Source organism: Cryphonectria parasitica, assembly GCF_011745365.1.
Source record: "Cryphonectria parasitica EP155 unplaced genomic scaffold M406scaffold_9, whole genome shotgun sequence".
In the NCBI taxonomy this organism is placed as follows: Eukaryota; Fungi; Ascomycota; class Sordariomycetes; order Diaporthales; family Cryphonectriaceae; genus Cryphonectria; species Cryphonectria parasitica.
The window spans coordinates 2,419,027-2,440,774 of NW_024468917.1; the positions used below are offsets into that span (position 1 = coordinate 2,419,027).

Consider the following 21,748-nt stretch of genomic DNA (forward strand, 5'->3'; position numbering starts at 1 on the left):
TCTGCCCGCATGTCTCAGCCAAAAGTTGCAACACTGCTCCAGAGGCAAACGAAACACGAGGCACAGACACAAACACACGTGTCATGATATGTCATCACACGACATTGTCAAGGCTTCTGAGCTTGGCACAGAGGATGGATACACTGCAACTTTGATTTATCCATCCACACCAGCCAGTGCTAACCAGTGTCAGGCCCTGCGAGGACCCCCAGTGTAGAACTTCCAAGCTGCTTGTGATGCAGATTGTTCTTTTGTCTTTCTTTTTTCCTTCTTTTTCTATTCCTTTTCTTATGTGCAGGGGAATATTACCATGGATACCCGCCCGTCAACAATGTGACCAGGCTGCTGGCTGCTTGGACAGGTGAGAAGTAGTCCCCCATGTTGAAATTGGCAATCTGCTAATGCATAAAAGCCCGTGTCTTGTCCCTCTCTCCCTGCCTCCCAAAATTTTAGGTGACATTGCAGATTCAGCACAACGGGATCCCGGGGTGTGCTGGTGCTATAATGCCACAAAGCTAAGCTTGGCCTCCACTCCACTGCTATTAGGCTTTTCTTTGACATGACCCTGAATCATGCATAGTAGCAAAAGGTGAAGAAAGGCAAAAAGAAGAGATTGACGAAAATGGAAGAGAAAAGAAAATCAAATCAATCTCCACCAAATGAACTTGGACCCTGACACCTTCTCACATGATGAGCATCATGAATCAAGAGAGTATAGTCACTCTTCTACACACACACACACACACACACACACACACACACAAGAGAGAGAGAGAGAGGGCATTGCACAAGATAGATAGACTTGTCGCATTCAAAAACACGTACACAGTCTACTGGTTGGTAGCTGCAGCTTTGGCCCGCCTTGGGGGTCCTGCGTTGGCCCGATGGTTGGCTCAAACGGCTGCAAGAACGTTCTGACGCTGTGTGGCATGGGGGCGGCCTCTCCCGCACCTCCCCGCGTCAGCTCAGCCGCGCCGGCCTTGACATGTGACGCAACACGTCAGTCAGTCCTCCTGCTCCTCCATTCTTGGACCTGGACCCTGACTAAATTCAAACATCGTCGAGGAAGCTGTCTCATCTTCCTAACCCCCCCTTTCTACATTCTGAATTGGAGCCATCAAAGAGGAACGCCCCCTCTCATCCTTGGCTTGTTTGATGACAATGTGGCACCGTCAGTAGCAAGAGACGACAAACCTTGCCATCAAGTACAGTCGAGCACGAGAGGGTTTGCCCTACAGGAGTCGTCAAGATGGACGACGCAACGTCCGACATCCTCAACGCAGTGGACGAGTCCACTCTCCAGGATGGTGATGTGCTACAGAGTCCCGAGAAGGATGACGGAAAGGACAAGAGCAAGAGCAGATGGCGTGGTCTCTCTGCGCTCAAGGCCCAGGCGAGCATGCAGGACAAGCTGCTGGAGAAGTCAGTCCTCTTCCCTTCCCTTTGTCTTGGATTTCGAGGACGCCTTCTTACTAACCACCACCACCATCACAGACTTCTGCATCAGGTGATCCCCACCGAAGATCTCGCGCCCGGCGGCCACGTCCAGGACACACCGGTGCCGGCCGACAGCTTCCCTTCCTACGAGAGCACTCGACCTCCCTTTGCCATGGCGACCATGGCGACCAATTTTACGCGCTTCAACGCCCGCATCGGCGTCGTCTTCAAGTTCCAGTCCCGCGCTATCCGCCTCCTCTCCTGGCGCCAGCCCTCACAAACCCTCTCCTTCCTGGCCGTCTACACCCTCGTCTGCCTCGACCCATACCTCCTCACCGTGCTGCCCCTCGCCGCCGCCCTCGTGGGTGTCTTCATCCCCTCCTTCATGGCCCGCCACCCCTCCGATTCCCGTGAGCTGGCTTACAGCCCCCGCGGCCCGCCGCGTGCCCCCGCCCGGACGGTCAAACCTGCCCGGCAGATGAGCAGCCACTTCATGCGCAACATGCGCGACCTGCAGAACTGTATGGAGGACTTCAGCCGGGGTCACGACCAGGTGGTGACCGTGGTCGTGCCCAAGACCAACTTCAGCGACGAGGCGCTCAGCTCAGGCCTCTTCGTGGCGCTATTCGGCCTGACGCTATTCATGACCATCGCCGCGCACCTTCTGCCGTGGCGGGCCATCACCCTGTGTGGCGGTTGGGCGGCGGTCGTGAGCGGGCACCCGACCGTGGCGAGCATGATGCGTGAGACCCAGGCAGCCTACTTTCCACCAGCTCAGGGAGCGAGGACAAAGAAGAACAAGAAGAAGGGCAGCACTTCCACCACTAATGACCCCTCGGAGGAGGGAGAGGCGGAGGGAGAGGGAAGGGGCCAACAGCAGCCGCAGCAGCAGGCCAAGAGCCTCCTGGACTCGTGGATCGCCGAGGACATCATCCTCGACTCGGCGCCCGAGACGCGCGAGGTCGAGATCTTTGAGCTTCAGCACCGGGATGCCTCGAACGGGGAGTGGGAGCCGTGGGTATTCAGCCCGTCGCCCTACGATCCGCTGTCGCAGGCGCGCATCACAGGGGACCGGCCCAGGGGCACGCGGTTCTTCGAGGATGTGCTTGCGCCCGAGGGCTGGGAGTGGAGCGAGAAGAAGTGGGCCTTGGATCTATGGAGCCGCGAGTGGGTGGAGGAGAGGATCATCACGGGCGTCGAGGTCGAAACCGAGGGCGAGAGGTGGGTGTATGACATGTTCAACGAGAACGAGGGCGCCTCGGGTGTCAGGGAGCATGTGGACGTCGTCGAGGCCGGCAGCGCGGCGGCCAAGAGGCGGCTTCACCTGAGCTGGGAGGAGGGCGAAGAGGGCGAGGGCCGCAGGGGGGAATGGAGGAGACGGAGGTGGGTGAGGCTGGTGAAGAGGAGGATGACAAAAGAGGCGATCTAGCTGCTTTGTCGATCTGCAGTAGCACACAACAACAAGAAGAAGAAGTCAACTTCACAGCGTCTGGGCGTGCTTGAGAAATGGTGTTTTGAGAATGGTGTGATGTTGATGCATACGCTGACGGGCTTTCATTGCTCACGCCGCCTTCCTCAATGAATTGTAGTGCTCCCCCAAGCCATATCCATGTCGATAGTAAGCAAGCCATATCCTCTTCCTCTCAGCCTCCCCCTCCTCCTGCTGCGCCGGCCGTATCACCTCCGTGTCCCGGTCCTGCACCACATGAATCTCCACCCCATACACGCTCGCCAGCGCCAACAGCTCCAGCTGCCCGCCCCACTCGGCCGTATCCCTCATCTTGGCCACATACCTGCCCAGGTCCTCCTCCAGGAACCCAGCATACTCGTCTCCATGCTGCTCGATATACCCAGCCGCCCTCCGCCGCACAATCTTGTACCCAGGCTCCCCCACCGTCCCCTCTCTCTTCTTCTTCTTCTTCTTCTTCTTCTCCTCCCCTTCTTCTTCTTCTTCTTCTTCTTCTTCTTCTCCTCCTCCCCCAGCGCCACCGCCGAGCGGCACCCCGATCTGCCCGAGCTGGTCCGCCACCGCAGAGAACAGACAGTGCCCGTCGGGTCTGATCTCGTGCTCGGCGAGGCCGTGCTTCTTGAAGGCCGCGAGCATGGTCGTCTTCTCGACGGCGCGGTGGTCTGGCATGCGGGCGGCTTCCTGCTCGGCGGCCAGGGCGGCGGCTTCTTGTTCGGCGGCGCGGCGGGCTAGACGCTCCTTTTGGCGGTTGCGTTTCTTGGCTGGGCCGTTGCCTGTTTCTGCTGCTGCTGCGCCTGCTTCTTCTTCTTCTTCTTGTGTTTCTTTTTGTGTGGGTGCTGGTGGCGGCGGTGGTGGTTGTTTTTGTTGGGCGGATGGGGGTACTTTTACGGCCTTGTCTAGTAGGCTTACGTCGCCCAGCTTGTCTGCAACCACGTCTGCTCCCTCACCCTCGCCATCCACTCCTCCTCCGTCTTGTTCCTCCTCTTCCCCGTCCTCCGCCCCGCCGTTCACCTTCCGTATCTCTTCCGCCTGCCGCTCCTTCATCTGCCTCTCCATCTCGGCACACTCATCATTGACTCCCTTGCGCGTCTTCTTGGTCGCGTTCTTCTTCTTGCTGGTGATGCGGCCCTGGAGGTCCTTGGCCTCTTTGCGGTGCCGGGCTTGGATCTGCTCGAGGGTTTCGGGTGCTGGTGGTAAGGTGGTTTGTGCGTCGGACGCCATTGTCTGTTACTTTGTCTTCTCTTCTGTCCCTTTTTTTTCTTTCTCTCTCTTCTTGTCTTGGATAGATAGGTAGGATGTATGGAGGGGCGGGGGTCGGGGGGGGAACAGGAGTTGGAGCGACCTCTCTCCTCTGGACTCGAAGCCAGGTCGTTACAACAAGATCGAGCAGGTCGACAACGATTGTATGCTGCGTAGCCAAGAGAAGTGGTATGGGCTAGAGTCAGTGTGAATTAGAAAGAGAGAATGAAAAGCAAGCAACTCCAACACTTTTTTTCATTTTGAGTAGTGGGTAAAATGAGGGTCGACGTCAGTGCTGTACAGTACACTCATTCATAGTGGGGCAGAGGTCTTTTTTCCTGTTGCTTCCTGCATTACTGGTAGGCGGGGTTGACCTGCGGAACGCGCCGCGGTAGGCAAGACAGACACCACTAGGCAACACCCCTGTCCAGTACAGCGTTGGGCCCTTCACACTTTTGTACTTCGACTACCATACGTACGATTACAGGGTACGTGTGGTGGTATACACTATCCAGTAGGGCAGAGACGCTTTAATAGGCTCCATTCTAGCATAAACGTTCACCAGGAAAATACGACCAACAGACACGACACACGATCATAATGAATAGTCCGTCATGGCTTTTTGGTTATTGTCCCAGGCGTACTGAGAACAGCTATACAGCTATAGTGGACACACAAACCCTCTGTCTCTATCTCTCTCTCGCCCACACGTTCTCCTGTTCCATTCTCTGGGTAGTCCAAGAGGTACGTTGACCCAAGAAGATATGTTCATTCCATCTTTTGAGAGGGACAGAGACATTCCCTTTTCCTTCTCTCGCCTAGAATCCTCTCATCCCTACTTAATTCTCCTTACTAATCCAGCCAACCAAGGCCTTCCCCCCCCCCCCCCTTCCCCACCAAGATACCGTCCCAATACGGCCTTTGACCATCCAGAATAATTACCCAGAATCAAGGGTCTTAATGCAGATCAGAAGGGTATATAATATATCCGAGATGGAAGAAGAAGAAGAAAATCAAAAGATTGACCAAATATAAAAGACACAAGAGGAAATTCCGACAAAGCAGAAAAGTGACCGGGGGTATCCCGCGACAGCTGTGGTTCATGGCCATGAGCCCACGCTCAATGTAAGAAAAGAGGCCGTAATAGAATCAAAGAGATATGAGAAAGAAAGAAAAGAAATAACTCCCCAAAGTTATTTTCTGTGCTGTTCCTTTTTCCCAGCCATCATACAGACTATGGCCAGACACGAGCCAAAAAGAAAAGAAGAGACCAAAAAAACAAAACAAAAAAAAAAAAAAAGAGAGAGAGAGAAGAGAAGAGAGCGCTCTAGTTTGGGGGTAAGGAAAGCCGGCAGCCTCACCAAGATGGGGGCCAGGGAAAGAGGAGGGAAGCAAAGCAGAGCAAAGAGGCTCAGAAACCCTCAAAGGGGTTGCCCCTTCCGCTCCCGCTCACGCTGCTCTCCTCACCCACCGTCCTGTGCCTGCTGTAGCCCCAATACTCGTCCTTCCACCCACCGACGCCTCCGCGGGCAAAAGTCTCCCTGTTACGGCTCCTGCTCCTCGATCGGCTTTTCTGTCGCCTTATCTCCTTGGTCCTCTTACGCGCCCGCATCCTGCTGTCCTCGAGCGGGTCGGGGTAGTCCAGCTGGCCGTCGCTCTCGTATCGGCTGTATGCGAGCGGGCTGATGAAGGCCTCCATGCGCACCGTGCCGATGGCCTCGAAGAGGTTGCCGCCTCCGCCGCCACCCGCCACAGAGTCTCGCCACGAGGATGCCTCGCTGTTGCGACCGCTCCACTCGCCGGCCATCTCGGCCGACCTCGGCCCGTTGCCGCCGTAATACACGTCGCTCGAGCCTGTGTTGGTCGACTGGCTGTTGTTGTTGGGGTTGTGCGCGTACGTCGGGCTACCTCCGAAGCCGCGGAAAGACAGCGGAGGTGGTACGCGTCCGCCCGTGTTGCTGCGCTTCCGGCCGTGGAACCCAGTTTGCAGGGGCGGGACCTGGTCCCTTCCGAATCGAGGGATCGCTGGCGGTATGGCGGCGTCTCCAGAACAGTCGCGCTCGTGCTGCAGTGCCACGTTGTTGTTGTTGTTGTTGCTATAGCTGCTAGTTTCGGGGATCGAAGGGTGCGAGTAGCTTGACCGCGACTCGCTTGCCGGCGCCGAAGGCACAGAGCGGTAGGCGCTCGGGGCGAGACTGGGCGGGACATCAGGGATGCTGGGCATGGGCGAGATGGTGCGATCGCTGAAGGCGCCCCTCGGTGCCGCCCCCTGCGACGACATGGTCGAGCTCACCCCGCCAGAGGACCGAGAAGGTGCGTTTTTGTGGCCCAGTATAGGGTTCTGGCTCTTGGCCAGGCGGATCGAGTCGCGGATCCGTGGCCGTCGTACCTTGTTCTGCTCAGGAGGCAGCTCGTACTCGGGGGCATGCTTCGGCACCGTTGTGGGTATCTCAGGTACGTCCTGCTGCGAGTGTGCCAGGAACGAGAGTGCTGTCAGCCAGAGGTAGTGCCTCTCGGCATTGACTGCGGTGAACTTGAGAGCCCTCTGCGGCGTGAGGATGAGGATAGACCGGTTGAAGACAGCAAGTTGACCCTTGGGCGCAGGGTTGTCATCTTTGACATCAAGTACGGATTGGATGGTGACTTATGTATGTAGCACCTGGTCAGCAGAGTTCATGATGCACCAAAAAGGAGGGGACACCACTTTGTTGCGGCAGAGAGAGAGAGAGAGTTTACTTACGCTTCCGACCAGACTTGCCCAGCAGTGCACTTCCGCTAGAAGGCTGCTTGCTGCTCCACAGGATCGCTCTCTCATACGGTGCCAACCAGACCCAGCGCCTGTGCCGGTCGTTGCTGGAGTCGTCCTTGCTGCTGGTGTCGGCCGACATACCAAACGACTTCCTCCGCCGGACATACTTGAACATCCACTCGCCCACCATGGTCTGGGCAATCGCATCCACCACACCATTTGCGGCCTGTGACCCTTCGTTGGACCGGAAGCCAGTCGCCTCGGTGGTCGCTGTGGTGCCCGAGTTCTGGTGACGATGTCCTCTTCCCTGAGGGCGCTCATTCCTAGGTGTGACGAGTTCATGGGTGTTTTGTGTCACAGAAGGGACTGTGGGCGTCTGGGGCACAGTCGGAGAGAACGAGGGCGACCTGCTGTTCTTCCTCCTACTTCTGCCCTGACCAGCCACTGCCGATCTGCTCTTCCGGACACTGTTTGTACGGTAGTGCGTCGTCCGTGTGCCCTTTCTGTGCCACGGATCTCTCCTCGTCGGGCTGCGGTCATCAGCACTGCGCCCACCTGCGCTGAACACAGGCTGTCGGGAACTGGCCCTCGTGGGGATGGGAAAGGGCGGGTCTGCTGCATCCTCCTGGTGGGTGTTGATGCCATTTTGTATCATGGCAGCCTTCCTCATGCCTCCAGACTTCATACTGCTCGCCATGGAAGAGGCCCGAAGGCTGACCTTCGTAGAGGACTCGCGCTGAGGCATGGCAACGCCCTGGTTACCGGACAGCTTGTAGCGAGTGAAGGCACTGGTGGGTTCAAGTGGCTCCACAGGACTTCTCGAGCCCGACACAGGCCTTGCGACGCTCTCCTCAGGAGAGGTCGGTGCCGAGACTGGTGTCGCCCGGCCAGGTTCAGGGGACTTGACAGCACGTGGAGCCGACAGAGCTGTTCTGAACTCGGAATCACTCAGGCCAAAATCGTCCATCTCGTCAGCTGAGCTGGCATCGATGTGGTCGGCAAACATATTGCTGATACGATGCGTCTTCCGCGAGGTGGACTTGTGCGGATGAGAGAGGGTGCTGGTAGTAGGACTCTTGGCCTCCTGGTCCAGTGAGTCTCGAGGCGAGGGAGCTGAGTCGCCGAAGCTTCTCTGGGTAGTGAGCCTCCGGGGATTACGTGGTGGAACGTTCCCAGGGACAGGAGTAAACTGTGCCTCCGCGTGGACAGTAGAAGCCTGTGATTCGGCAGCGGGAGATGTAGGTCTCGAGGTGATTGCAGAGGGGTGTAGATGGGGTGGTAGCCTGTCCAGTCGCTGGTCGATCCGGATCTCTTCCGTTTGGATACCGATCGAGGTCATAGGAACATCCCAGAGCGAGACCTGGCACGCAAAGTCTCTCGAGAGCTGAGGCAGTCGAGACTGCTTGGGCGAGCTGGGTCGGCTTGTCGGAGGGTGTATGGCGATACTCGGGATGGCCAGAGAAGGCGTCGGCGGTGTTGCAGGCCGTGGAGGCACGGGAGCGTCTGTCTGCGTTCCGGCAGAAACCATGACAGCTGCCTCTTTTGAGCTCAGCTTCGGCTGTTGCTCCTGGGTTGGGGATTTCGGTGTCTTTGGTGGGGTCAACGGAACATCTGATGTCTGTGCCGCGGCAGACACCATCAGCTTCTGGGGAGCCGGTGGCTGGATGGCCAGGGGCTTCGCGATACTGGTCCTCTTCCTCCTCTGGTTTGCCTCGTTGTTGCCCTCCTCATAGTGCTTCTCCCATTTTGCCGCCAAGGCCTGTACCATCGGCTCTTGGGCAGGAGGAGTGGGAGCTTTGACGGGAGAAATCTTGGGCGACGGTGAAGGGGAGTACTGGATTCCTGTATCCGTGTAGCTGACCTTGGGGGTTACGGGTCTCTGCACCTCGTCGTCCTCCTGAATCACATCATTTGTTAGATCATCTAACTGCGATTGCGGCTGGAAACGAACGCGCGCAACGCTGCCTGACCTGACCAGGCTGTCGTTGCTGTTGTGGCGGTGATGGGATCTGGACAGAACGCTGGCACGGGAGCCACTGCGGGCATGTCTATAGTTCGACATGACGCTGTCTCGGCCGTTCGCATCCGTCTGGTAATCCGAGTCGTCGTCAAAGTCGAGTTCGTCCGCAAGGGAGTGCCCATTGGCCTTCTGCAGCAGAGAAAACCGCAGGCTCTCCCTGACGTTCATGGAGCGGATGCTGCCGGCATCACTGTCTCTAGCTCTGTCCTCAGCGTCCTCTTCCGGCACCGCCTGGTCGTTCAAGGCAGCCGCCTGGTACTCTGCCATCTCTTCCAGCACCATCTTGAGTCGGGTCTCAAGGACGTGGATCTTGCGATCCGTCTTCCGTCTATCTTCTTCCCACGCATCTTTGTCCTTGGCCCACAGGTCGTTCGTTCTTTCTGAGTCGTCTTCTTGCGCCTTTAATTTCTTCTGTGCCGTCTCAAGCCTTCTTCTGGTCTCGGCGGCAGCGTCGACGGCTTCGTCTCGCTCACGGGCCAACTCTCCGAGGGCGGATGAAGTGCCTCCCTCCAGCAGGGCCAACTGCCGTTTGAGGGACCTGTTCTCCTTGGACGTGTTGAGGAGGCTTGTCTCGAGGTTGTCTCCTTCATCCCGCGCCGACTGCAGCGTAGCTTCCAGACCCTCTATCACCTTCAATTTCTCATCCTGGTCGCGCTTCAGGGACAGGATCTCGGCGACCAGATTAGCATGTAGGGTAGGCGTAAACCGGCGTGGGTCCAGGATACTGATCTTCTCGTCAGTCGCAAGGTCTCTGACGACTCTGTCGCTCTTGTCTGTCTTATCGCTGCCGGGCATCGGCGGTGGTGACTTGGTGATCCTCCCAGGCGGGGTCACCGAGCGCCTAGAGCGCCTTGAGCTCCGAGAAGACGGCCTCGAGCCCCTTGACGGTGGTTTGGCTTCCATGGGTGTCGTGAGGGTTGCTGACGAGGTGGGCACGCTCATCTCGTCCTCGGTCTCCCAGGCTGCCGTGGTGGCATGTGTTGATTCCATGCCGAGATTCCTCGAGATAGGTTGTTCAGGCTCCTATAAGGAAGAGGTAGCATATCAAGCCAGCGGAAATGAATCCCCTCCTGTCCCTCTTGTATCGCTGTCGCAGGTAGTCTTCCGAACAGAGCCTGGAGGAACAAAACTCCTGCCGTACTGTCACGACTGCCGTGGTAGACGACTACTAGTAGGCAAGATCCTCAATAAATGAAGGTGGCCTTAGGACGAAACCTCAAGCCACGCTGGAAATCATGCGAGACCTGGTCAGCAAGGGCAGCGACGAATCCAAAATATTGGTACACCTCCCAGGAGACGGGGGAAGGAAACGTGAAGGAGAAAGGTCGAAGATCACGTACTGAACAGCGCAAAGGGACGAGCCCCCACAAGAGCCGAAGACCGATGATTGCGACCTGCAGCTTCCGCAGAGGGTTATCCAGAGAAAGAGACTACAAGACGTTAGCCAGGGTTGCATTCCGTAACGTCTGGCACGTTGATGTGTCTGAAGTATGATATAGCGCAGCATAAGAGCCCGGCTTGACCCCTGGAGTCCCCTGGAGTCCCCTGGTCATAACAAGCGATGCTATGAGAGGGTCCCCGGGCATATAGGCCCAAGAATACCATACGTACCGTTCTTTGCTCAGATCTGGTCTTGTGTGGAGCCGTGCAATGCGAATTGCTCCCAGTCACAACTGATTCGAAGACGTTTTCAATAGGAGGCATGAACCGATGGCAGAGGCCGGCCCGGGAGGTCTGGCAGCATTGCTGTCGAGCAAAGAGATAGTGATGATAATAATTCGCCACAGGGTTCCAATGTTCCAGGATTGTGAGGCCTCTTTTTCGCTGACAGAGTTGGCAAGGCGTTGACGGATGAACGGGGTAAACGCGAGGAGAAATGAAGATGCAAAGTTGATTGGTTTTCGAGATGGAAACCCTTTATATCAGCGTCGTTCCCAGGTAAGATCTTGCAGGCCAGTGATCGAACATCTGCTGGTGAAGAATCAGCACGAGGGAGTCAGATAGGCTGTGTATGATACTTGTACGAGTCGAGAAAAAAGGTGGATGGCCATTCGTGCAAGCCTGGCTGCGTATTCCGGCTGGTGGCCTTGCTATCACAAGGGGCAATACAGGCAGGGCAAGGCACGAGGAGTGAGACCACAGGCTTGTTGGGAACTCACCAATTTTGGACGGGCTGTTTGTTGGACCAGCGACGAGAAGGCGAGCAAAGGTGAGGCCGGATCACATGTGAGACAAGAACAGAAACACAGCAGGACTGGCCTGTTGGACAGATGCAGGGCAAGATCAGGTCTCAGTCATACGCCGAGATGACCGTCCAGTCACTGCATGGATGGCGGCGACCTGGCTGGTAATAAATTCTGAGGGCGTAAAAGAAGAGGAAAGGAGAGAGTGAGAAGGAAGAAGCAGAAGTAAAACAAAAGGCAAAGTAGAAGACAAAAAGAAGCAGCTAAGAACAGTGAATAGATCTCCCCGGGTATCGTGAGCCGATCGTGACGTGTATCCACAGCGTCGGGCACACGGGCGGTGATATTGTGCTTGTCGTAACGACAATCGTGATCTGTTGTAGTCTCCTGTCGTAGTGTCCAACAATAGTGAGAAAGAGATAGGTTCTAATTAGAAAAAGAGGCGGGCAAGAAGATTGAATATGGAGTGGAGGGTAGGGAAAGGAGGGGCCAAAGAGCACACAGAGTGACACCTAAACGCCAGGGATGGACAGAGATTATTGAGAATTACAAAAAACACGGTACATCCAGACGTGGCGTGAGTTGTAAAGGTATCAGGGTATTGAAAAAAAAAAATAAGATTATCAGAGTGGGTTCCAATGAAGAGATTCAATTATATGACAAGCAGAGGCAAGTTGCAGTGGAGCCCATCCGGGGCCCAGGGTCACAAATAACACTGTTACGATGGTTCTATCGTCGCAGCCAGGCAAGGGTCGCACAGGCCTCGACGTGGCGAGGGCCTGTCGACTTCATTTCGAACCCGATCAAGGCGTCGAGATCGTTTTCTGTTCGCTCGTGAGGAATCGCGTGGGGCCAACCAGTCTCCCGCCCTGTTTGGGAATTATGAGCAAGGCGTCACCATGAGTAGTCTCATTGGCAGCAGACGGATTAGGCGGAGGAGGAGGAGGGGAAGAAGCCGCTCGCCTGCAGAAGAACATCTCGAGACCTAATAGGGCGAGGGAGAGCGAGGAGAAAAGAGGAGAGAAAGAGCAGGGGGTCCTGGGGGGAGGGGGGGCATGATTAAGATTCGTCCCTGCATTGGTGCATGTCCACCAAAATACAGAGAGTTATAACGTAGATGGGACAGGGAATGTAACCTGGGGAGAAGCACAGGGTCTCCGCTCACGACCCTCCCTCTACTACTGTACTACCAAAGAGAGAGAAGCCTCGGTCAGGATTTACAGAAAGGAAACTGAAAGGAGACTTGGCTTTGACTGGTGGCGGAAGGGGCGCGAGGGGCCAAGCTGGTGAGATGAAGATCCATTCGATTCTGGGAAGCCGCGATGGGGTAAAATAACCAAAATTTATGAGAGTCGTCAAGCCACGAAACCCCCCAACTACTTGATAGTGCAGAACTGTGCTATACCAACTGACCCTGTTGGTCCGGGGAAGCTCCTGGCACGTTAGGGGCCCCCTGTGGTCTACCCCGGCTGGTCCCGTATGGCAGGTACTACTAGTCGTACTATGGTACTATGGTGGCTCTCGTAACTCCTCCCAGGGACCAGCAACCTGAGTTGAGGGCCGCTCGGGCCATGCCTTGTCCGTGAAGGGATTAGCTCTAGTTCTTGAATCCAGCTGGGCAATGTTCGCACAAATACAACTAGAAAATACGGGCCGTTCCTGTGCGTGTGCCTGAATGATATCGAGACCGGTTCGTCTATGATCAAGTTTTGTCCGTTGACAAAAAGCTGGTTGAACGAAAGGAGGGGGGGTATGGGTGGGAGCAAAGACATGGTAATTCTGGCATGAGGAACCGCCGATCTCCTTTTCCTGGAAGCATCTCACCGAGGTGGTGCAGGATGGACAGGACAGAGAGGTCTAGCCCTCAGTCCAGCATACCACATGCTACGTTATGCAGCAAAGCATCTGCGTACGATGTAGTGTGCTATGACATGTTGATACATCACATACTATGAACACATTGGTGTTGGCGGGATTACGGTAATTCTACTATGGCATGGTCGTAGTATTATGCGTGGCCCCCAGTCGGCCTACCTGCTATGAGCTACATACCATGTACTGCAATACCATAGTAGTGTGTCATAGGGTACCATAGCACATTGGCAGGAGGTGGGTCGGATTGCACTGCACCTGCATTAGCTGGCTGCAGGTGGTGTTGTTGCCAGGAACCGCTGGAGGGTGCGCTGTGACGGCTGTCATTCGCTCCGGAAGAAACAACATTCCGGGAGGCCCGTTCCTCTCCATCGGGGAAAGAGCCACGCGGCAGAGCCCCGTTGAGGAACCCTTCCAGAGGGAGGCCCCCAGTGAGAAGGAAGGCTCCAGTGAGGGACCCAGTGAGGGACCCAGTGAAGGACCCAGTGAGGGACCCCAGTAAAAGGAAGTCCTGGGCGGTCTTTTTCTCCTCTTCTAGAGTCTCCCCCACCATCCCCACCTCTTCTTTCCCTTCTCGAACTCTGAAGGCATTGCTGGTGTGTGTGAAGGCGTCTCTTGTCCTCATCCACGACTCAGCACGAGGGCAGGCATAGCATGGTAGCAATCGCACCCCGTCGCCATCCGATTTCGCTTGTGAACTCACAGGCCGTACTACTGCATGGCCTATTGGCCTCTCCTTCTTTTCTAGTCTCGGGTTTACTCGGTAACACAACCTACGCTCTGCAGAGTTCAACACCGAACTCTAGAGCTGGCGAGGCGAGATGACTGCTGCATGGCAACAAGCAAGCCAAGCAGGGTACGATTTCGAGAAGCAGTACAACATACCTAGACTGAGATGAGGAAGGAAAGCCGCCCGTTCCAGGGCTCTCTATGGCGTGTGGTTGTTGAGCTGTGCCGCATCGTTACAGCCCCGGATGTGATATCCCCACCAACCTTGCACCTTTGCGTGCCCTGTCACACTTCAAGATTGCTTTTCCTGCTGATTGATCTCCGTCCTCATTTCTCCAACGGACCATTTCCAGCGAGCTCAATTGGACCTTTGACCGAATCCAAACGGCTGGCAGGCAGTAGTGGCCGCCATCCCCCGTGACAATGCCCCAGATCACACATGATCACAAGCCCATTCGGCCTTGTCTTCCAACCAGCACAGTCCTCGACCCTCCCCTCTGTGCCGTCCTCCGGATATTGGCTGAGCATGATTGTTGTCCCCGTCTCTCTCTGTGGTTTGTTTTTCTTTTTCTTTATTTGGCGATGCTCAGATAACCGTTTTACTCCACCAGACTGGAACATGGTTAACGCCCCCCGTTCAAGGACTGGGTCAAGGATCAACGTTGCTGCACGCGAGTGACCGCTCAAGCAGACCCTCGAGAAGTGCACCAGCAGTTTTGTGCCAAGGTGCACCTTGCTCGTGTTTGCTTGCATGGGCTTCAAGATTGAGTACTAGAAACAGCGGGGCCACGCCACGTTCGGATCTAAGCCAAGGCAGCAAACAAGACTTGTAGCTGCTAACTGCTTCGCGGAAGCTCGAGAGAAGATCAACGGCTCTAGCATTGATACCCAACTGCACATCACCTTCGAGGAGATTATATACGGACAACACACAACAGTGAACCGTGTTCGCACACGTGTACCCGCCAGCAGGCCCTGTCTCTGCGGCGAGAGATGAGACGGGCTCTTGGCCTTCAACCAAAAGGTCTGTAGTGCCATCCCCAGTATCGTAGTGTCTCGCGTGCACGTGCTCTCGCGCTAACACGACCAAGCTGCGCCCCCAATCATGTCCCATAGCAGAGAGGGATGATCTGGTGTCTCAACAACGCCTTGAAAGCCACGGGGGGGCCGTCCCACATCGCAAGAGCCTGCGGTTTTTTTCTTCTTGTCTTCTTTCTCCACAAAGCGTTGTACATCTTTCTTACGCTGATACTGAACTACACAAGGTATGCAAGCCACAGAAAACCCTCGCAATCTTACTTCAGGTGTCTGAGTTTCCTTGCTCTCCCCCTTCTCTCTGTCACATGTTGGGATGGTGTGCATGTTCTCAGAAATTTGGTTTCTGCTCATTACACTCACTTACTATACTGCACAGTGGTCTGCCTAATACAGCATGTTCCCCAGTGGATCACCCACGTCGGGCCCCTCCTTCGAAAGAGGATCCTCAACCCGAACCATCGGGTCGCAGCCGCATGTACTATGCACGATCGAACCGAAGGATCCGTGGAGCTATCTGGGGCGTCGGTCCTCCGCAGGCCCTCGTCCCAGCTTCTAGATGCAACCCGAGCAGCGAGCCTTTCTGCGTCAAAGCTCCTCTGATTCTCCCTCCTGACGCCAGCGAGCAGCTGGGATTTGACGCCTAGCCCCACTGCCCTCTAGCAACTGGGGCGTGCAGAGCCATTATTACCTGACCTAGCCACCGGCGGCCCGGTCTCCGCGCATCCTTCTCTAGGCGAACCATGGCTGAGAATATTGGCTGCTTGCACACACGGCCAGGCCTATCTGGCACGCTGCTCATGCTTCATAACTATCAATACTCGCCTATCTGCCACGCGAGCTCATTGACCTAAGCGATGATGGCGACATGCCTGCGCCCGAACCTTGGGACCCCATTCCCACAACCAGGATCAGACGCCAAGGTTCTCACAAAGTCAAGGATGCAATTACGAGCGTCGTGAAATGATCGGCTAATCTCGTTCTACCACTCCGCCAGGACCATGGTGACCTCCTTGCGGTAAAAGCTCAGTTGGTGGCGGCGGTCAGCTAGCTGGCTGGGCATGGTAAGTATTAATCGATCTGGGATCAAATTCCCCGTGCGCATTTGGGTTCCATCAGCACTTTACATCTCTAGACAAGACTACAAGATCCTTTACTTTATCCAAAACGTTCCCCACGGGAGATCTCAGTCTGCGCACTGACTTGGGGCCCTGGCTGCACAGTCACAGATTGACTTTTCTCTCTCGAAATTTGGTCCAAGCTCACCGGCAGCTAGACCCTGTCAAGACTTTGACGTCGGTGCACACCGGGCGGTGCACACCGGGCGGTGCTACCTTTGCAATGTCGGATATCGCCTGGGACACCAAATGGTACGCAGTACGGCGGTCACCGTTCAAGTCTGGACACCCTGCCAGAGGACTGCCTTGCCCAGGACAGCTGTCTTGAGAGCTTTTTCCGCATCTGGATCGACGACATCGTGGGCTGGTTACATCTGCGTTGTGGCCACTGCGGCAGAGGAGATCCTTAGGATGAAAGATCGGCACGTTAGCCGTTGGCGCACCTCGTTGGCTCTCTTCAGCCGACCCAATCTGTCACGATACTAGACCAGAACCAGATCTCCTCACCAGCAGATATACCGGATGAACATTGAATATATGCCAGGTGTACTGGACACGATGCAACAGCCGGAGCATTGGTCTTTTATTTTGTGCCTCGTGGAACACAGATTGGATCTCCACTGTGATGTAACGAGAAATGCTCATGCACTGCTATGTCGACTATCACATCGGGGTCCCGAACGATGGTAGGGTTTCTTCGCAAGCCCTCCTCTTCTTAGGTCATGACGCCTCTGGACCATTTTTCATACATGCGCCGGAAATCAAGTGATCTCGCTGAGACGCCCTCGCTTCTAGGAACCGTCCAGGGCCCCAGAATACCCAAGCACTATGATACACACCCTCTGCATAAAACACTGTGTCTCTAGCACAGGCTTCTTCGCGATAGGATCCACCACTTGCCTATTAAGCTTTCGGCTGTCTTCCAATTTTTTTTCCCCCTGCATCCGAGATAGCTGCATATATACACTACGTGCGATTTCGCACTGGTTCCCTAACCAGCCTGACTCGACATAGACTTTCCCAAGGCATTCTTCGTCTTCTTGCCATTGCGGATCACTTTACTATGTACATAGTAGTGTCATGAAATAGTGGGTGATTAGGTTTTCGGGTGTTTAATTCGTTTTCTGGTTTTTTCGTTTTCTAGAACATCATACCTGAGCCTCTGCCTTCTCGGAAAGCTGCTCTGAGGTGGTGGCGGATAGTATGTTCTTGTCGACGATGATGGGGTATTTGTCCAGGGACTCGTACCACTGGACAACGGAGCCAATCTGCCCAAGTCATTGATCATCAGTCTTCATTTCTTGCCAAAACCTCATTTCCCTGCGGGTTAGAAGCACGTCTCGTGTTAAGTTGTGTCGTTGTTCTCTTCTTCCCTTGCCCCAAGCACTCGAAGGGGTTTCAAGACCATCTCGGTCTCCGAGTTCAACAGCCCTTGGAGCAGGGACGTGTTCAGCTCAGCCACCACAGACGTACCCACAGCTGAAAGGATATAAGATGTTTGATCTGGACACTATAATTGTGCCATTTGGGGCTCCCCCTTTCCCTCGCAAAAAGGAAAATGTCATGAACAAAATGAAGAAAGGTACTGTGCTTACCAAAAATGCCCACGAGCCGATAAACGTGGACCAGATGCCAGCCAGCTCACAAGCCTCATTGCTGGACGCGAAGCCGAAGGCACCACAGAGGGTGAAGCCTATGGCGCCAATGAGGTTCCAGAAGCCAATGTGCCAGCCTAGGACATTGGGGGCGGGGATGTACCACTTCTTTTGCGTCTCGAGCATGAATAGCCAGCTGGAGACGATGAAACCCGTGCCGCCGACTACCTGTAGTTGAGAGGGAGGCCAAAGTGTCAGCAGAATTTCTTCTCTTCTTTCTCTTCTCAAACAATCTTCTAGCTAGATGTGATGAGTTGTAGAGTGAATTCTGTAAATTGGACTTACCTGAGGTAACCAGTAGATCCCATTCGTAGCAGGCAGGGAGAGCACGTCCAGAATTTGAGGAAGGCCCGTGAATCCCGAGATCCAGAAGACGGTGGCCCCAATCATCTGCGACAGGCAGGCGAGAAAACCAATATCGCGGAAGTAGTGCGTCCGCAGCTCGTACCACGACGGCCACCAGGTCCACATCCTCCTCCCCTGGTCGGGTGCCGCGTCCCCATCAGCCTGGCTATCATCACCACCACCACCGTCGTTCCCGCTCCCATTTCCCAACCACCGGGTTTTCTGCGCATGATGATGCCGACACCCGTCCTTGTCGCGCGTCAGGGTCAGCTTGAGGTCCTCGGCGCTGTGCTCGAGGGCCCAGCCGAAGCACTCGGAGCGGTTCTCGTTGACGGCCTCAAGCATGAGGAGGATGCTCCCGACTTCGAAGATGGTGGCGCCCACGACGGCGGAGATGCCGCCGCCCCAGGTGGACTCCCCTGCGAAGGTGGTAGGGAGGAGGACGAAAAAGCCGTTGATGACCCAGACGATCTGTAGAAAGAGGATTTAGTTAATATGTTCTTGGTTGGTTTTTTTTTTTTGGTTTTTTTTTGAAGGGGGGGGGGGGGTGGGTTCTTGTTTCCTCCCCTTCCAACTTCAACAGGGGAACTTACTGATCCAAGAGTGAAGATAGTAGCGACATCATACGAAACATCCCACACCGGATACCGCAAAGCCATCCGCCCGATCCCAGCCATCGTTGCAGACCATGTGTTTGTGAACTTAGTGCCCTCACCGGCGAGAACACCCCTGGCGTCGGCCGAGGGCGTCAGGGCGAGAGCGTGTCTGCCCTTGCGGTTGTCACGGCTGCGCCAAACATTGTAGATGCCCTGCGTATGGGGGGCAGTCTGCTTGCTCTTGGTGATGTCTGGCTCCGGGGAGGACGTGTCTCCGTCTCTTTCTCCACCTCCTCGTTCTTCTTCCGCTCGACCCACGCCATTGCCGTCCGACTTGTCTGCTGCAGTCTGGCTCGTAGCGGCTGCCGGTGCCGGTGGGCCTCCTGTCTTGGGCCTCTCGAGGGCGAGCAGGCGGGTCGTTGGGTTCAGGAAGGACAGTGGGCCAGCGACGTGGTCTGCATCGTAGTGGCGCCCGCTCCAGTGCTCAGTGCTACGGTCGGTCATGGCGCCGACCGGCCGTGCGTGCTGTTACGTACGAGAAGAGGGGGAGCAAATAAAGAAAAAAGGGTCCGGCGGCGGAAACTGTTCCCCGTAGGAATTATATAAGAAGGCACGAGGTGGACCACACTCAGATCGGACGGAGTCTTGGCGTGGAGGGGGGGTCCGGGCTGGCTTGGTATTGTAGCCACGGCGGCGACGGTGGTGGGCCGAACACGAGGGGAAAGGGGTGTGGAGGATGAAAGGGCGATCCGGATGGTCGAATGTTGGCACTCCTTTTGGCAGGAAACAAGAACAATGGCTCAATTGAGAACTGGAATTGTACAATGCGAAGAAACATAAAAGTTTCGAAATATCCTTTGCAAAGAAAAGAGAGAAGGAGTGGAGTTGTTGGATGAGGGAAAGGAGAGGAGCAACAACGATGACCAAGAACTAACGAAGACGACACGTCGATGACAATGGTGAGATGGCAGCCGCGTTTCTTGGTTTTGCGTGACGCCTCTCTTTTTATTTTTTCGTCTCTCGTCCTGCCTTGGTCCTTTCTTTTGTCCCTGTCTCTCTCTCTCCCCCCCCCCCTCCCTCTCTTTTTCTTCCTTTTCTACTCTCTTCCCCTCTCCTTCTTTCAGCCGCGGATTTTTATTTTATTTTTGGGGGCCCCAAGCATGGCTGGCTGTGCTGGCCGAAGAAAAATTCGAAAATCTGACAACACCAAATTTCAGGGGTTTTCGGGATGCGCGTCCAGTAAGGGACCATGAACCGAACATCCAACTTCCCCTGGCCTGACGTCAATTTTACCACTACCATTAGTAGTAGCCGCAGGGGGCTCTTGGTTGTTCCAAGGTTTTTTTTGGTAGGCACTTTTTTTTTTCTGTTCTTATTTTGCTTCGTGGGCTGCTGCCGTATTGCCGGCGCCAACGCAGAAGTGGTCATAGTCCAGAAGCCGAAGATTCCCGGAGGAGGGGGGAGGGGGGGCGGGTATAGAGGATGGATTGAATGGACGGTTGGTTGAGTGGGGTCCCGATTCCTTTAACATCTTGATTTCTCTCTTTTGGTTGGTCGTGCTGTTGTGGATATTTTGTGTATAAGTTCCTCTTGGACGATATATGCCAAAATCCCAATCCCCGACAATTGAAGTTGGTGTGCTGTGATCGTTTCGGTAGATACTTATCCAAGACGGGAAAAAGAACGGGAAAAAAGAAGACAAGCCTCGGTCTTGTTATCTGAAAACCCACACCATGACGACCTCTCTAGAAGCCCTCAAGAACATCAAGGCCCTCACCTTCGACACCTTCGGAACCGTAGTCGACTGGCGATCCTCAGTAGAAGAGGGCCTCAAGGCCGCCCTCAAAACCAAGATAGACTCACCCTTGTTCCACTCCCTCCCGCCAGGCCTGCAACAGCGTGCCCAGGAGCTGACAGACGCCGACTGGGCCACCTTTGCCCAGCAGTGGCGCAATACCTACTCCGCCTTCACCCTGGGCTTCAGGGCGGGCGAGACCCCCTGGAAGGACATCGACACCCACCACCACGACAGCCTCGTCGAGCTGCTCGCAAGATGGGAGCTCGACGGCCTGTACACGCCCGAGGAGATCAGAGACCTGAGCCTGGTCTGGCACCGGCTGCGGCCCTGGCCTGACTCCGCAGAGGGCATCCACGCGCTGGGCGACGACGGGCTGGGTCTGGTGACGGCCACGCTGTCCAACGGGAACAAGTCCCTGCTGGCCGACCTGAACACCTTTGGCGGCCTGGGGTTCCGGGTCCTGATCTCGGCTGAGGACTTCCGGGCCTACAAGCCGGACCCGAAAACCTACCTCGGCGCGGCCGAGAGGCTCGGGGTGGCGCCGGAGGAGGTGGCCATGGTGGCTGCGCACCTGGGTGACCTGGAGGCGGCGAGGCGGCTGGGCCTCAGGACCATCTATGTCGAGAGGGCGAGGGAGGAGGCTTGGGCAGCTGGCGAGGAGACGTATCGGAGTGCGAGGGAGTGGGTGGATCTTTGGGTCGGGGAGCGGGAAGGAGGGTTTGTTGAGGTTGCAAGGAGGCTTGGGGAGTGTGGCTTGAAAGGAGGATCTTGAAAAACATGAGAAAGATAAGAGAGAACTGTATACGTGACCGTCATCAAGGTCGGTTTCTGCTTCCGGAAGCGCACACAAACTTTAGACGCTGGCACAACAGGCAGTCATCACGTCATGGAGAACCAACACGAAGGTAGACCAAAGGGGAAAAAAAGTTAGTTCCAGGTCTCATGCCGTCGATAAGACTAAAAAAGCTCGCTCGACTCCTGCTAGCAGAGCTGGAAATCTCCTCTCTATAAAGAATGTTGGTCATCAGTCTAATCCTTGGTGCTTATTCCAAGAGCACCAAACTCTCTATTGCTGAAGAAGGAAAAGGAGACTAAGAAAAAAATCCCGACTTCTTGCATGGACGTCTCGAACGCATGTCTCAGTCACCCACCCACCCATCTGAACCAGAAATCCGAGGTCGTGACCGAACAAGCCTCGTTCAAGAGGAAGAGGCTTAGGTGCGCCGCGCAGGCTACAATACGTATACTTACACAACCTCCACTCTGCACCTGCTCGTGAGACAGCAACTGCTCGTGAGACAGCAACCGCATCCTGTTCCTGTCTGGCAAACCCACACAGCACTTCCAATGACTCCCCCTCGCCCTCCTCCTTCTTGCCAAGCAGGCAGCCAGTCACCCCAAAGACAAATCATCCTCCGCCGAGATAAAAGTAGGTTGCAAACCTTTGTCTAATGGATACATTAAAGTGAGCATCACGGAAGAGTCCGGTCCGTTACATGTCCAC

At 55.4% G+C, this 21,748-nt stretch overlaps 5 protein-coding genes across 5 annotated transcripts; 2 read left to right on the forward strand and 3 right to left on the reverse strand.

Annotated features, from left to right (window-relative positions):
* Nucleotides 1-1,249: 1,249 nt before the first annotated feature.
* On the forward strand, nucleotides 1,250-2,866 carry M406DRAFT_343201 (peroxisomal Pex24-like protein; the record flags this gene model as incomplete). Its single annotated transcript, XM_040921848.1, has 3 exons — nucleotides 1,250-1,422; nucleotides 1,495-2,209; nucleotides 2,318-2,866. 3 exons carry the CDS (start codon nucleotides 1,250-1,252, stop codon nucleotides 2,864-2,866), a joined length of 1,437 nt encoding a protein of 478 aa, XP_040772069.1.
* A 132-nt stretch (nucleotides 2,867-2,998) lies between these two features.
* Nucleotides 2,999-4,126, reverse strand: M406DRAFT_268882 (OTU-domain-containing protein; the record flags this gene model as incomplete). Its single annotated transcript, XM_040917971.1, has 3 exons — nucleotides 2,999-3,339; nucleotides 3,427-3,741; nucleotides 3,853-4,126. The coding sequence occupies 3 exons, from the start codon at nucleotides 4,124-4,126 to the stop codon at nucleotides 2,999-3,001; spliced, it is 930 nt and encodes a 309-aa protein (XP_040772070.1).
* Nucleotides 4,127-5,555: 1,429 nt separating this feature from the next.
* On the reverse strand, nucleotides 5,556-9,903 carry M406DRAFT_267871 (uncharacterized protein; the record flags this gene model as incomplete). The annotated part of the gene is made up of 3 exons (XM_040917898.1): nucleotides 5,556-6,294; nucleotides 6,424-6,787; nucleotides 6,885-9,903. 3 exons carry the CDS (start codon nucleotides 9,901-9,903, stop codon nucleotides 5,556-5,558), a joined length of 4,122 nt encoding a protein of 1,373 aa, XP_040772071.1.
* Nucleotides 9,904-17,070: 7,167 nt separating this feature from the next.
* M406DRAFT_230711 (uncharacterized protein) lies at nucleotides 17,071-18,656 on the reverse strand (the record flags this gene model as incomplete). Its single annotated transcript, XM_040915848.1, has 4 exons — nucleotides 17,071-17,118; nucleotides 17,446-17,673; nucleotides 17,791-18,321; nucleotides 18,444-18,656. Coding segments are annotated over 4 exons (1,020 nt in total), but the record flags the coding sequence as incomplete, so codon positions are not given.
* A 1,523-nt stretch (nucleotides 18,657-20,179) lies between these two features.
* On the forward strand, nucleotides 20,180-21,016 carry M406DRAFT_267924 (haloacid dehalogenase; the record flags this gene model as incomplete). Its single annotated transcript, XM_040917901.1, has 1 exon — nucleotides 20,180-21,016. The coding sequence occupies one exon, from the start codon at nucleotides 20,180-20,182 to the stop codon at nucleotides 21,014-21,016; it is 837 nt and encodes a 278-aa protein (XP_040772073.1).
* Between the last annotated feature and the right edge of the window lie 732 nt (nucleotides 21,017-21,748).